Raw genomic sequence first — 16,915 nt, 5'->3', positions numbered from 1 at the left:
TTTAAACGACACATTTATGGTTCTCTGATGTTAAAACTGCACTATGTAACTTTTCCGTTCACTTTTAGATAAACTTTTGCGGATAATTTACTCACCCCCATGTCATCCAAGATGTCCATCTTTCTGCAGTCGAAAAGAAATGTAGGTTTTTGATGAAAACAGTCCAGGGGTTTCCTCCATATAATGGACTTCAATGGGCTCCAAACGGTTCAAGGTCCAAATGACAGTTTCAGTGCAGCTTCAGATGATGAATAAGGGTCTGATCTAGACAAACCATCAGTTTCTGTGAGAAACCCAGCAGTATTTATGCTATTATTTTACCTCTTATCAGACAAACGTGATCATCTCTGAGCTCAGACATAACTTCCGGCGAGTGAGGTCAAAATACGTGCGTGGTCATAGATATCGATCATAGATGCCTCATTCTACTGATCCGTTCAGGTTCTAATGAGGCATTTATGTATACATCTATGGCCACACTCGTATTTTGACCTGGGTTTCTCGCAGAAACTGATGGTTTGGCTAGATAAGACCCTTCTTCATCATCTGGTGTTTAAAGTGTTCTGTTTTCTCTCCGCCGATTCCTGCGAATCCGCTCCCGTGTTTTCCTGCCTCACTCAGAGTCTGTGCGGAAATCTGGAAAGCGGAGGCGACAGTTCCAGAATGTCGTCGCATTAACGGTAATTACAATCCACGGAAATAGTCATTTGGTCGTTTGTTTTTGTATTTCTGTCTGTTATTTTGCTCCTGATCTTCTAATAGTGCCAACAACTTATACAAAATGCACGTTCTTGGAAGAGAATTATAATTCTTGTCTAATTAAGTTTTTGTACCCAAAGTGACACCAACTTTGCTGTTGATGGCACACTTTGTAGGATATAGGCCTAATTTCATATTCAATTCAAATTTATTTGTATAGCGCTTTTCACGAAACATATCGTTTCAAAGCAGCTTCACAGAAAATGCATCTACATTACAATTCAACTGATTTGTACATGTTATGCATTTCAGAATTGCACATATACAAGCACACAGATTAGCTAACTATCTATAATTAATCAATATAATAGTTATGGCATAGAAGAATACAGTTATAATAACCCATAAACTGTTACAGCATGTATAAATTACTTTTGATATAATTCTTATTCCTATTTAGGCTATATCTTCCGTGTCATAATGTAAAATACTAAAAATATTCGATTTAATTTTATGTTGACAATTTAGTAGAATAATTGGATAACTGATAACAGAAAAATCTGAATCCCAGTAAAAGATAATCATCTGAAAGGTCATTTTTTATGACTTATGTACAAGCATATCAATATTTACTTATTTAATCGCCCATATTTTAATTGAAGATATGTCATAAATTAAAAACATAAGCCTAATAGATTGTCATAATAGAAATCACTCAATTAACCTATGCCTGAAATGTACATCTAATTCATGAAAATATTAAATAATAGCCCCGTTAATTACAATAAGTATTACACATGCCACTTGGGGCCTTCTGTGCCAAATATGGCTGGGTCATCTTACCCCAAGAGTCTAATTTGATCTTTTTACTTCAAAATAAAAGCTATAACATTTACACCAAAAATCCTTCATTAATAAATGACACAAAAACTTTGATATTCAACATAATACAATGTCATATATCACTATTTTCGATAGACACAAAATTAGATCAAAACTGTTTTGACTGACTAGTCAGAGGAAGATGGACAAGCACACAATCCCCAATCCTCACCCTCAATGCCCCTTTTTTTTCATCCAAAACCTTCATTTCTTTTCGACTGCAGAAAGACATGGACATCTCGGATGACATGAGGGTGAGGAAATTATCAGCAAAAGTTTATTTAAAAGTGAACTAATCCTTTAAACAACACATTTATGGTTCTCTGATGTTAAAGCTGCACTATGTAACTTTTCCGTCCACAAAAAAAATAAAAGCCTTAAAGGATTAGTTCACTTTTAAATCAACTTTTGCTGATAGTTTACTCACCCCCATATCATCCAAGATGTTCATGTCTTTCTTTCTGCAGTCGAAAAGAAATACGGTAAAAAAACGTTTTTTCTCCATATAATGGACTTCAATGGGCTCCAAACGGTTCAAGGTCCAAACGGTTCAGTTTCAGTGCAGCTTTAAACGACACCAGATGATAAATAAGGGTCTGATCTAGACAAACCATCAGTTTCTGAGAGAAACCCAGCAGTATTTATGCTAATATTTTACCTCTTATCAGACGAACGTGATCATCTCTGAGCTCAGACATAACTTCCGGCGAGTGAGGTCAAATTTGATCGTGGTCATAGATGTATACGTAGATGCCTCATTAGCGACTGCACGGATCAGTAGAATGAGGCATCTACTATTGATATATCTATGACATGATCTAATCTAATTCATCTTGATGCCAGATCCCACAGCACAGCTTCTAGAGGAGTCCATGCCTCGACGGGTCACAATATTAGGTCATAATGTTATGCCTGATCGGTGTATATTTATATATTTACACACATTTTTTTATGTTATAAATCTATTTGACAGCACTCATTTATTTTGATTGGGTTTTTTTGCTCTTCATCAAAACTCAAATACAATTCAGGATCTTCAGGTAAATTAAAACGTTGCTAGCATTATTTAACAAATTTTTAGCATTTGGCTAACATGATTTACCACATTGCTAGCATAAATTAAAACTAGCATGATTTAACACATTGCTAACATGATTTACCACATTGCTAGCATTAATTAAAACCTTGCTAGCATGATTCAACACGTTGCTAACATGATTTATGCTTAGCACATTGCTAACATGACTTATTAGCAATTAACAAATAGCATGATTTAACACATTGCTAACATGATTTAACAAATTGATAGCATTTTGCTAACATAATTTACCACGTTGTTAGCATGAATTAACGCGTTGCTAACTAGCATGAATTAACTCGTTGCTAACTTGCATGAATTAACGCGTTGCTGACTTATTAGCAAATAGCATGATTTAACACGTTAACATGATTTAACAAATTGTTAGCATTTTGCTAACATAATTCACCACGTTGCTAGCATGAATTAACGCGTTGCTAACTAGCATGAATTAACGCGTTGCTGACTTATTAGCAAATAGCATGATTTAACACGTTAACATGATTTAACAAATTGTTAGCATTTTGCTAACATAATTCACCACGTTGCTAGCATGAATTAACGCGTTTTGCTAACTAGCATGAATTAACGCGTTGCTGACTTATTAGCAAACAGCATGATTTAACAAATTGTTAGCATTTTGCTAACATAATTCACCACGTTGCTAGCATGAATTAATGCGTTGCTAACTAGCATGAATGAACGCGTTGCTAACTTGCATGAATTAATGCGTTGCTGACTTATTAGCAAATAGCATGATTTAACACGTTAACATGATTTAACAAATTGTTAGCATTTTGCTAACATAATTCACCACGTTGCTAGCATGAATTAATGCGTTGCTAACTAGCATGAATTAACGCGTTGCTAACTTGCATGAATTAATGCGTTGCTGACTTATTAGCAAATAGCATGATTTAACACGTTAACATGATTTAACAAATTGTTAGCATTTTGCTAACATAATTCACCACGTTGCTAGCATGAATTAACGCGTTGCTAACTTGCATGAATTAACGCGTTGCTGACTTATTAGCAAATAGCATGATTTAACACGTTAACATGATTTAACAAATTGTTAGCATTTTGCTAACATAATTTACCACGCTGCTAGCATGAATTAACGCGTTGCTAACTAACATGATTTATGCTTAGCACATTGTTAACATGACTTATTAGCCATTAGCAAATAGCATGATTTAACACATTGCTAACATATTTAACATGTTTCTAACTTGATTTAGCACATAGCATTTTTTTTGCTCTTCATCAACACTCAAATACAATTCAGGTTCAGAGGAACTCATGTCAGCCATTTTGATTTGGAGCTTGTTTATTGGACACTGAGGGGTCATGTGATGAGCGTGACGAGGCAGTCGTTGAATATGACGCCCTGTGTGTCCATTCCTCCGAAGATGAAGCACAGCTGCTGCTCGTCTTCCTCACATGACTCCGCCCTCCTCCAGCGCCACGGGACCCAACACATGGAGTGATCCAACCGGCCCGCGGGAAGATCGCCAGCAAACCTCAGCAGCCTCCAGCGCCGCTCCTCTGGGAGTCAGTGTTAGCATTTTGTTAACAAGATTTAGGCTTAGCACGTTGCTAACATGACTTAACACATTGCTAGCATTATTTAACATTTTGCTAGCATGATTAGCAAGTTTTGTTAACATGATTTAACGCTGATAACATGATTGTTGTTAGCAAGATGTAACAAATTTTTAACACGTTTGCTAACATGATTTACTACATTGCTAGCATTAATTAAAACCTTGCTACCATTATTTAATACATTGCTAGTATGATTTACATCTTGATAGCACGATTTAAAATTGTTTTGCAAACATGATTTATGCTTAGCACATTGATAACATGACTTATTAGCAAATTAGCAAATAGCATGATTTAACACGTTGTTAACATGATTTAACAAATTGATAGCATTTTGCTTACATAATTTACCACGTTGCTAGCATGAATTAACGCGTTGCTAACTAGCATGAATTAACGCATTGCTGACTAATTAGCAAATAGCATGATTTAACAAATTGTTAGCATTTTGCTAACATAATTTATCATGTTGCTAGCATGAATTAACGCATTGCTAACTAGCATGAATTAACGCGTTGCTGACTTATTAGCAAATAGCATGATTTAACACATTAACATGATTTAACAAATTGTTAGCATTTTGCGAACATAATTTACCATGTTGCTAGCATGAATTAACGCATTGCTGACTTATTAGCAAATAGCATGATTTAACACATTAACACGATTTAACAAATTGTTAGCATTTTGCTAACATAATTTACCACGTTGCTAGCATGAATTAATGCGTTGTTAACTAGCATGAATTAACGCGTTGCTGACTTATAAGCAAATAGCATGATTTAACACGTTAACATGATTTAACAAATTGTTAACATTTTGCTAACATAATTACCATGTTGCTAGCATGAATTAACGCGTTGCTAACTAGCATGAATTAACGCGTTGCTGACTTATTAGCAAATAGCATGATTTAACACGTTAACATGATTTAACAAATTGATAGCATTTTGCTAACATAATTTACCATGTTGCTAACATTATTTATGCTTAACACATTGCTAACATGACTTATTAGCAAATAGCATGATTTAACACGTTTGCTAACATGATTTAACAAATATTTAACATTTTGCTAACATTTACCACGTTGCTAGCATGAATTAACGCGTTAACATGATTTATGCTTAGCACATTGCTAACATGCCTTATTAGCAATTAGGATGATTAATCACATTGCTAACATGATTTACCACGTTGCTAGCATTATTTAACACATTGTTAACATGATTTAACATGTTGCTAACTTGATTTAGGCTTAGCACATTGCTAACATGACTTAACATATTGCTAGCATTATTTAACATCTTGCTAGCACGATTAGCAAGTTTGTTAACATGACTTAACATTGCTAACATGATTTAACATGTTGTTAGCATTATTAATATGTTGTTAGCATTATTTAAAATCTCACTAGCATGTTGTTAACATGATTGACATGTTGCTAGAATTATTTAACACAGTGCTAGCATGGCGTTAGCATGATTAACATGATTGGCAGGTTGCATGCATAATATCTTGTTAGCATGATTTAACACGTCTAACAAGATTGAACAAATTATAATTTTTCTAACATGATTTAACATGTTTGCTAGCATTATTTAACACTTGTTAGCATTTTGCAAGCATGATTTAGCATCTTGTTAACAGGGTTTAGGCTTAGCACATTGCCAACAAGACTTAACACATTGCTAGCATTATTTAACATATTGCTAGCATGATTAGCATGTTGTTAGCACAATTTAACATGTCGGAAACATGATTGAACACATTGTTAGCATTATTTAACACTTGTTAGCATATTTTGCTAGCATGATTTAGCATTTTGATAGCACGATTTAACATGTTAACAGGGTTTAGGCTTAGCACATTGCTAACACAATTTAACATATTGCAAGCATGATTAGCAATTTGCTGAAATTATTTAACATGTTTGCAATCATGATTTAACACTTGTTAGCATTTTGCTAGCAGGATTAGCATGTTGATAAAAATGACGCCGTTTGTCTGTCAGTGCAAAAGAAATGTTGCTTTATATGCTTTGATATTATTATTATTTTATATTTTGGCCACAATTACGCACTTTGAAACAGGGTTATAGTTGTTAAATAAAACTAAAACCCTAAATAAACATGTTTATTACTTGAAACAAAAGTAAAATAAAACATTCAAAAGGCAGAAATATGAGATATTACCGCAGTCAAACTTGTACATGGAGTTTGTTGCTCCTTCTGATGTCATTCCTCCGAAGATGACGATGTTTTTCCCGAAGCTCAGGGATGAGTGCGCTGCCACTGCCGGCGGGATCTCGCCTTTCGCTTTCACTCGCTCCCACTTCATCACTTCTGGAGAACCAGGAGAGAGAAATAATAAAATAGACTTGACTAGGTGTTAGGTTAGGGTTAACTTTCAATATTCTGAGGAAACCAAGATCATGACATCATCCTCCAGGAAGTGACATGAGTTAACGCGTTGCTAGCATGAATTAGCATTTTTTTTTACATGTTTTAGCACTTTATTAGCATTCATTAGCATGTATGCTAACAATAATTAGCATGTTGTTAACAATTAATTAGCATGTTGCTAGCATGAATGTAATTTTGCTATCACATTGCTTGCATGTTTTATCATGTCACCACATTTGATCATTTTGCTACCATTATTTAACATTTTTCTAACATGTTTTTACACATTATTAGCATTAATTAACAGGTTACTAGCATTAATTATCATGTTGTTAGCATTAAAAAGCATGTTGCTAGTATGATTTAACATGTTGCTAGCATTTTTTTGGCATTTTGTTAACATGAATTAACATGTTATATATATATATATATATATATATATATATATATATATATATATATATATATATATATATATATATATATATATATATATATATATTTTATGAATTAACATGTTGCAAAGATAATTTAACATGTTTCTAACATGTTGTTAGCTTGAATTAGCATGTATGCTAACATGAATAAGCATGTTGTTAACAATGAATAAGCATGTTGGTAGCATTAATTATCATTTTGCTATCATATTGCTTACATGTTTTATCATGTTAACACATTTTATCATTTTGTTAGCATTAATTAGCATTTTGCTAACATGATTTAAACATTTTCTAACAGGTTTTAACGCATTGTTAACATTAACATGTTCCTAACATAAATTAGCATGTTGTTAGCATTTGCTAGCTTGATTTAACATGTTTTTACACGTTATTAGCATTAATTAACAGGTTACTAGCATTAATTATCAAGTTAACATTAAAAAGCATGTTGCTAGTAATGATTTAACATGTTGCTAGCATTTTTTGGCATTTTGTTAACATGAATTAACATGTTTTATATATATATATATATATATATATATATATATATATATATATATATATATATATATATATTTTATGAATTAACATGTTGCAAAGATAATTTAACATGTTTCTAACATGTTGTTAGCTTGAATTAGCATGTATGCTAACATGAATTAGCATGTTGTTAACAATGAATAAGCATGTTGGTAGCATTAATTATCATTTTGCTATCATATTGCTTACATGTTTTATCATGTTAACACATTTTATCATTTTGTTAGCATTAATTAGCATTTTGCTAACATGATTTAAACATTTTCTAACATGTTTTAACGCATTGTTAACATTAACATGTTCCTAACATAAATTAGCATGTTGTTAGCATTTGCTAGCTTGATTTAACATGTTTTTACACGTTATTAGCATTAATTAACAGGTTACTAGCATTAATTATCAAGTTAACATTAAAAAGCATGTTGCTAGTATGATTTAACATGTTGCTGACATGTTTTAGCATTTTGTTAACATGAATTAACATGTTGCGAACATAATTTAGCATGTTTTTAACATGTTGTTAACATGTACGCTAACATAAATGAGTTAGCATGTTGTTAGCATTAAATAGCATTTTGCTAGCATGAATTATCATGTTGTTAACCTATTGCTTACATGTTTTATCATGTTAGCACATTTTAGCATTTTGCTCACATTAATTAGCATTTTGTTAGCATGAATTAGCATCTTGCAAACACGATTTAACATTTTTTGACAACATTTTTTAACGTTGTTAACATTCTGCTAGCATGAATTAGCATTTTGATAACATGATTTAACATTTTGTTAGTATTTTTTAACATGTTGTTATCATTCTGCTAGCATGAATTAACATTTTGTTAACATGAATTAGCATTTTGCAAACACGACTTAACATGTTTTGTTAACATTTTTTAAAGTTGTTAACATTCTGCTAGCATGAATTAGATTTTTACTAACATGATTTAACATTTTGTTAGTATTTTTTAACATGTTAACATTCTGCTAGCATGAATTAGCATTTTGTTAACATGAATTAGCATTTTGCAAACACGATTTAGCATGTTTTGCTAGCTTTTTTAACGTTGTTAACATTCTGCTAGCATGAATTAGCATTTTGCTAGTATTAATTAGCATTTTGATAACATTTTTTAACGTGGTTAACATTCTGTTAACATTTAATTAGCTTTTTGCTAACATCAATTAGCATTTTGCTAACATGATTTAACATTTTGCTAACATTTTTTAACATGTTAAAATGCTGCTAGCATTAACATTTTGCTAGCATTAAGTAGCATTTTTGCTAACATGATTTAACATGTTGCTACCATTTTTTAACATGTTAACATGCTGTTAGCATTAACATTTTGCTAGCGTTAAGTAGCATTTTTGCTAACATGATTTAGCATGTTCCTAAATTTTTTTTAACATGTTGTTAACATGCTGCTAGCATTAACATTTTGCTACATTTAAGTAGCATTTTTGCTAACATGATTTAACATGTTGCTACCATTTTTTAACATTCTGTTAGCATTGAATTTGCTTTTTGCTAACATCAATTAGCATTTTTATAACATGATTTAACATTTTGCTAACATTTTTTAACATGTTAAAATGCTTCTAGCATTAACATTTTGCTAGCATTAAGTAGCATTTTGCTAACATGATTAAGCATGTTGCTAACATTTTTTAACATGTTGTTAACATGCTGCTAGCATTAACATTTTGCTACATTTAAGTAGCATTTTTGCTAACATGATTTAACATGTTGCTACCATTTTTTAACATTCTGTTAGCATTGAATTTGCTTTTTGCTAACATCAATTAGCATTTTTATAACATGATTTAACATTTTGCTAACATTTTTTAACATGTTAAAATGCTTCTAGCATTAACATTTTGCTAGCATTAAGTAGCATTTTGCTAACATGATTAAGCATGTTGCTAACATTTTTTAACATGTTGTTAACATGCTGCTAGCATTAACATTTTGTCTTAATCATGTCTTAAACTAGTAATGGATTTTCATTCTAATTGATTTGTATATGCTAAAGAAGCCACCCGTGTTGAGCAGGAACATGTCGCTGTGAAGCGTCTCTCCTGACATTCCTCCGTGGATGTAGACGTCCGACCCCACGGCGGTGATCATGTGACCCTGCCGCGGCGCAGGAGGGCGGCCGGAGCTCACCGGCTGAGTCCAGGTCGCAGTGACTGCAGAGGAGACACACTGATCAGGCTCACTTCAGCACGTCTGAGTGTGTGTGTGTGTGTGTGTGTGTGTGTGTGTGTGTGTGTGTGTGTGTGTGTGTGTGTGTGTGTGTGTGTGTGTGTGTGTGTGTGTGTGTGTGTGTGTGTCAGACCTGAATCAAACACGTGGACCTGAGTATCAGTGACTGGAGTTGCTCCGGCCTCGCCTCCCGAGAACACGTAGAGTCTGTCTCCAACACAGGCGGAGCTGGTGTGGTACGTCCTGACTGAAGGAGGCGTTCCTTTCACCGGCACCGTCTTCCACACGCCATCTGCAGCCCACAGGGAGTATTACCGTTATTAGATCAAAAATACAGAAAAAAAAAGAATCTGTACTTGTGATGTACTGGTGATGTACTGGTGATGTACTGGTGATGTACTGGTGTTGTACTGGTGATGTACTGGTCATGTACTGGTGATGTACTGGTGATGTACTGGTGATGTACTGGTCATGTACTGGTGATGTACTGGTGATGTGCTGGTGATGTACTGGTCATGTACTGGTGATGTACTGGTGATGTGCTGGTGATGTACTGGTCATGTACTGGTGATGTACTGGTGATGTACTGGTGATGTACTGGTCATGTACTGGTGATGTACTGGTGATGTGCTGGTGATGTACTGGTGATGTGCTGGTGTTGTACTGGTGATGTACTGGTGTTGTACTGGTGATGTACTGGTGATGTACTGGTGATGTGCGGGTGATGTGCGGGTGATGTACTGGTGATGTGCGGGTGATGTGCGGGTGATGTACTGGTGATGTACTGGTGATGTGCGGGTGATTTACTAGTGATGTGCGGGTGATGTGTGGGTGATGTACTGGTGATGTACTGGTCATGAGCTGGTGTTGTACTGGTGATGTACTGGTGTTGTACTGGTGATGTACTGGTGATGTACTGGTGATGTGCGGGTGATGTGTGGGTGATGTACTGGTGATGTACTGGTGATGTGCGGGTGATTTACTAGTGATGTGCGGGTGATGTGTGGGTGATGTACTGGTGATGTACTGGTGATGTACTGGTGATGTACTGGTGATGTACTGGTGATGTGCGGGTGATGTACTGGTGATGTACTGGTGATGTGCGGGTGATTTACTAGTGATGTGCGGGTGATGTGTGGGTGATGTACTGGTGATGTACTGGTGATGTGTGGGTGATGTACTGGTGATGTACTGGTGATGTGTGGGTGATGTACTGGTGATGTACTGGTGATGTGTGGGTGATGTACTGGTGATGTGCGGGTGATCTGTGGGTGATGTACTGGTGATGTACTGGTGATGTGCGGGTGATTTACTAGTGATGTGCGGGTGATGTGTGGGTGATGTACTGGTGATGTGCGGGTGATGTGTGGGTGATGTACTGGTGATGTACTGGTGATGTGCGGGTGATTTACTAGTGATGTGCGGGTGATGTGCGGGTGATGTACTGGTGATGTACTGGTGATGTACTGGTGATGTGCGGGTGATTTACTAGTGATGTGCGGGTGATGTACTGGTGATGTACTGGTGATGTGCGGGTGATGTACTGGTGATGTGCGGGTGATGTGCGGGTGATGTGCGGGTGATGTACTGGTGATGTACTGGTGATGTGCGGGTGATTTACTAGTGATGTGCGGGTGATGTACTGGTGATGTGCGGGTGATGTACTGGTGATGTACTGGTGATGTGCGGGTGATGTGCGGGTGATGTACTGGTGATGTGCGGGTGATGTACTGGTGATGTACTGGTGATGTGCGGGTGATGTATTGGTGTTGTACTGGTGATGTACTGGTGATGTACTGGTGATGTACTGGTGATGTGCTGGTGTTGTACTGGTGATGTACTGGTGTTGTACTGGTGATGTACTGGTGTTGTACTGGTGATGTACTGGTCATGTACTGGTCATGTACTGGTCATGTACTGGTCATGTACTGGTGATGTACTGGTGATGTACGGGTGATGTGCTGGTGATGTACTGGTGATGTACTGGTCATGAGCTGGTGTTGTACTGGTGATGTACTGGTGTTGTACTGGTGATGTACTGGTCATGTACTGGTGTTGTACTGGTGATGTACTGGTCATGTACTGGTGATGTACTGGTGATGTACTGGTGATGTACTGGTGATGTACTGGTGATGTACTGGTGATGTACGGGTGATGTACGGGTGATGTGCTGGTGATGTACTGGTGATGTACTGGTCATGAGCTGGTGTTGTACTGGTGATGTACTGGTGATGTGCGGGTGATGTGTGGGTGATGTACTGGTGATGTACTGGTGATGTGCGGGTGATTTACTAGTGATGTACTGGTGATGTGCGGGTGATGTGCGGGTGATGTACTGGTGATGTGCTGGTGAGGTGCTGGTGATGTACTGGTGATGTGCTGGTGATGTACTGGTGATGTGCGGGTGATGTACTGGTGATGTACTGGTGATGTGCGGGTGATGTGTGGGTGATGTACTGGTGATGTACTGGTAATGTGCGGGTGATTTACTAGTGATGTACTGGTGATGTGCGGGTGATGTGCGGGTGATGTACTGGTGATGTGCTGGTGAGGTGCTGGTGATGTACTGGTGATGTGCTGGTGATGTACTGGTGATGTGCGGGTGATGTACTGGTGATGTACTGGTGATGTGCTGGTGATGTGCGGGTGATGTACTGGTGATGTACTGGTGATGTGCGGGTGATGTACTGGTGATGTACTGGTGATGTGCTGGTGATGTACTGGTGATGTGCGGGTGATGTGCGGGTGATGTGCGGGTGATGTGCTGGTGATGTACTGGTGATGTACTGGTGATGTACTGGTGATGTGCTGGTGATGTGCGGGTGATGTGCGGGTGATGTGCGGGTGATGTACTGGTGATGTGCTGGTGATGTGCTGGTCATGAGCTGGTGATGTGCGGGTGATGTGCTGGTGATGTACTGGTGATGTGCTGGTGATGTACTGGTGATGTGCGGGTGATGTGCTGGTGATGTGCGGGTGATGTGCGGGTGATGTGCGGGTGATGTACTGGTGATGTGCTGGTGATGTGCTGGTGATGTGCTGGTGATGTGCGGGTGATGTGCGGGTGATGTACTGGTGATGTGCTGGTGATGTGCTGGTCATGAGCTGGTGATGTGCTGGTGATGTACTGGTGATGTACTGGTGATGTGCGGGTGATGTGCGGGTGATGTACTGGTGATGTGCTGGTGATGTGCTGGTGTTGTGCTGGTCATGTACTGGTGATGTGCTGGTGATGTGCGGGTGATGTGCGGGTGATGTACTGGTGATGTGCTGGTGATGTGCTGGTCATGAGCTGGTGATGTGCGGGTGATGTGCGGGTGATGTGCTGGTGATGTACTGGTGATGTACTGGTGATGTGCTGGTGATGAGCTGGTGATGTGCTGGTGATGTACTGGTGATGTGCGGGTGATGTGCGGGTGATGTGCGGGTGATGTGCGGGTGATGTGCGGGTGATGTACTGGTGATGTGCTGGTGATGTGCTGGTGATGTGCGGGTGATGTGCGGGTGATGTACTGGTGATGTGCTGGTGATGTGCTGGTCATGAGCTGGTGATGTGCTGGTCATGAGCTGGTGATGTGCTGGTGATGTACTGGTGATGTGCTGGTGATGTGCTGGTCATGAGCTGGTGATGTGCGGGTGATGTGCGGGTGATGTGCGGGTGATGTGCGGGTGATGTGCGGGTGATGTACTGGTGATGTGCTGGTGATGTGCTGGTGATGTGCGGGTGATGTGCGGGTGATGTACTGGTGATGTGCTGGTGATGTGCTGGTCATGAGCTGGTGATGTGCGGGTGATGTACTGGTGATGTGCTGGTGATGTGCTGGTCATGAGCTGGTGATGTGCGGGTGATGTGCGGGTGATGTACTGGTGATGTGCTGGTGATGTGCTGGTGATGTGCGGGTGATGTGCGGGTGATGTGCTGGTGATGTACTGGTGATGTGCTGGTGATGTGCTGGTGATGTACTGGTGATGTGCTGGTGATGTGCTGGTCATGAGCTGGTGATGTGCTGGTGATGTACTGGTGATGTACTGGTGATGTGCTGGTCATGAGCTGGTGATGTGCGGGTGATGTACTGGTGATGTACTGGTGATGTGCTGGTGATGTGCTGGTCATGAGCTGGTGATGTGCTGGTGATGTACTGGTGATGTGCGGGTGATGTACTGGTGATGTGCGGGTGATGTGCGGGTGATGTGCGGGTGATGTACGGGTGATGTGCGGGTGATGTACTGGTGATGTGCTGGTGATGTACTGGTGATGTGCTGGTCATGAGCTGGTGATGTGCTGGTGATGTACTGGTGATGTGCGGGTGATGTGCGGGTGATGTGCTGGTGATGTACTGGTGATGTACTGGTGATGTGCTGGTGATGTGCGGGTGATGTACTGGTGATGTACTGGTCATGTACTGGTGATGTGCGGGTGATGTACTGGTGATGTGCGGGTGATGTACTGGTGATGTGAGGGTGATGTACTGGTGATGTGCGGGTGATGTACTGGTGATGTACGGGTGATGTACTGGTGATGTGCGGGTGATGTACTGGTGATGTACGGGTGATGTACTGGTGATGTACTGGTGATGTACTGGTGATGTGCGGGTGATGTACTGGTGATGTACGGGTGATGTACTGGTGATGTGCGGGTGATGTGCGGGTGATGTACTGGTGATGTACGGGTGATGTACTGGTGATGTGCGGGTGATGTAATGGTGATGTACTGGTGATGTACTGGTGATGTACTGGTGATGTACGGGTGATGTACTGGTGATGTGCGGGTGATGTACTGGTGATGTGCGGGTGATGTACTGGTGATGTACGGGTGATGTACTGGTGATGTGCGGGTGATGTAATGGTGATGTACTGGTGATGTACTGGTGATGTACTGGTGATGTGCGGGTGATGTGCGGGTGATGTGCGGGTGATGTACTGGTCATGTACTGGTGATGTACTGGTGATGTGCGGGTGATGTGCGGGTGATGTGCGGGTGATGTGCGGGTGATGTACTGGTGATGTGCGGGTGATGTACTGGTGATGTACTGGTGATGTACTGGTGATGTGCGGGTGATGTGCGGGTGATGTGCGGGTGATGTACTGGTCATGTACTGGTCATGTACTGGTGATGTACTGGTGATGTGCGGGTGATGTGCGGGTGATGTGCGGGTGATGTGCGGGTGATGTACTGGTGATGTGCGGGTGATGTGCGGGTGATGTACTGGTCATGTACTGGTCATGTACTGGTCATGTACTGGTGATGTACTGGTGATGTACTGGTCATGTACTGGTGATGAACGGGTGATGTACTGGTGATGTGCGGGTGATGTAATGGTGATGTACTGGTGATGTACTGGTGATGTGCGGGTGATGTGCGGGTGATGTACTGGTCATGTACTGGTCATGTACTGGTCATGTACTGGTGATGTACTGGTGATGTGCAGGTGATGTGCGGGTGATGTGCGGGTGATGTACTGGTGATGTACGGGTGATGTGCGGGTGATGTGCGGGTGATGTACTGGTCATGTACTGGTGATGTGCGGGTGATGTGCGGGTGATGTACTGGTGATGTGCTGGTGATGTACTGGTGATGTACTGGTGACGTACTGGTGATGTGCGGGTGACGTACTGGTGATGTGCGGGTGATGTACTGGTGATGTGCGGGTGATGTGCGGGTGATGTACTGGTGATGTGCGGGTGATGTACTGGTGATGTACTGGTGATGTGCGGGTGATGTGCGGGTGATGTGCGGGTGATGTGCGGGTGATGTGCGGGTGATGTGCGGGTGATGTGCGGGTGATGTACTGGTGATGTACGGGTGATATGCGGGTGATGTGCGGGTGATGTACTGGTGATGTGCGGGTGATGTACTGGTGATGTGCGGGTGATGTACTGGTGATGTACTGGTGATGTGCGGGTGATGTGCGGGTGATGTGCGGGTGATGTGCGGGTGATGTACTGGTGATGTACTGGTGATGTGCGGGTGATGTGCGGGTGATGTACTGGTCATGTACTGGTCATGTACTGGTGATGTACTGGTGATGTACTGGTGATGTGCGGGTGATGTGCGGGTGATGTACGGGTGATGTGCGGGTGATGTACTGGTGATGTACTGGTGATGTACTGGTGATGTACTGGTGATGTGCGGGTGATGTACTGGTGATGTACTGGTCATGTACTGGTGATGTGCGGGTGATGTGCGGGTGATGTACTGGTGATGTACTGGTGATGTGCGGGTGATGTACTGGTGATGTGCGGGTGATGTACTGGTGATGTGCGGGTGATGTACGGGTGATGTACTGGTGATGTGCGGGTGATGTACTGGTGATGTGCGGGTGATGTGCGGGTGATGTACTGGTGATGTGCGGGTGATGTACGGGTGATGTACGGGTGATGTACTGGTGATGTGCGGGTGATGTGCGGGTGATGTGCGGGTGATGTGCGGGTGATGTACTGGTGATGTGCGGGTGATGTACTGGTGATGTACTGGTGATGTACTGGTGATGTGCGGGTGATGTACTGGTGATGTGCGGGTGATGTGCGGGTGATGTACTGGTGATGTACTGGTGATGTACTGGTGATGTGCGGGTGATGTACTGGTGATGTGCGGGTGATGTGCGGGTGATGTACTGGTGATGTACGGGTGATGTACGGGTGATGTGCTGGTGATGTGCTGGTGATGTACTGGTGATGTACTGGTGATGATGTGCGGGTGATGTACGGGTGATGTACTGGTGATGTGCTGGTGATGTACTGGTGATGTACTGGTGATGTACTGGTGATGTGCGGGTGATGTGCGGGTGATGTGCGGGTGATGTACGGGTGATGTACGGGTGATGTACGGGTGATGTGCGGGTGATGTACTGGTGATGTACTGGTGATGTACGGGTGATGTACGGGTGATGTGCGGGTGATGTACTGGTGATGTACTGGTGATGTGCGGGTGATGTGCGGGTGATGTACTGGTGATGTACTGGTGATGTACGGGTGATGTGCGGGTGATGTACTGGTGATGTACTGGTGATGTACGGGTGATGTACGGGTGATGTACTGGTGATGTACTGGTGAT

The 16,915-nt window shown here is 40.8% G+C and overlaps 1 protein-coding gene across 4 annotated transcripts in view; it reads right to left on the bottom strand.

Moving 5' to 3' along the window:
• Positions 1–2,538: 2,538 nt before the first annotated feature.
• The window catches only part of rabepk (Rab9 effector protein with kelch motifs), an 18,324-nt gene continuing 3,947 nt past the window's right edge, over positions 2,539–16,915 (bottom strand). For all 4 annotated transcript variants that reach the window (XM_079815007.1, XM_079815006.1, XM_079815005.1 and 1 more), the window contains exons 5-8: positions 9,995–10,153; positions 9,696–9,845; positions 6,466–6,615; positions 2,539–4,210 (exon numbers count right to left, since the gene is read on the bottom strand). In XM_079815007.1, the coding sequence (XP_079671133.1) occupies positions 4,011–4,210; positions 6,466–6,615; positions 9,696–9,845; positions 9,995–10,153 (659 nt within the window). In that variant the 3' untranslated portion in view covers positions 2,539–4,010. The remainder of the gene's footprint in view (positions 4,211–6,465; positions 6,616–9,695; positions 9,846–9,994; positions 10,154–16,915) is intronic.

The sequence above is a fragment of the Gobio gobio genome (assembly GCF_949357685.1).
Source record: "Gobio gobio genome assembly, chromosome: 4".
NCBI lineage: Eukaryota > Metazoa > Chordata > Actinopteri > Cypriniformes > Gobionidae > Gobio > Gobio gobio.
Note: the sequence above shows the minus strand (reverse complement) of the source record. Positions and strands in the feature narration are given on the sequence as shown.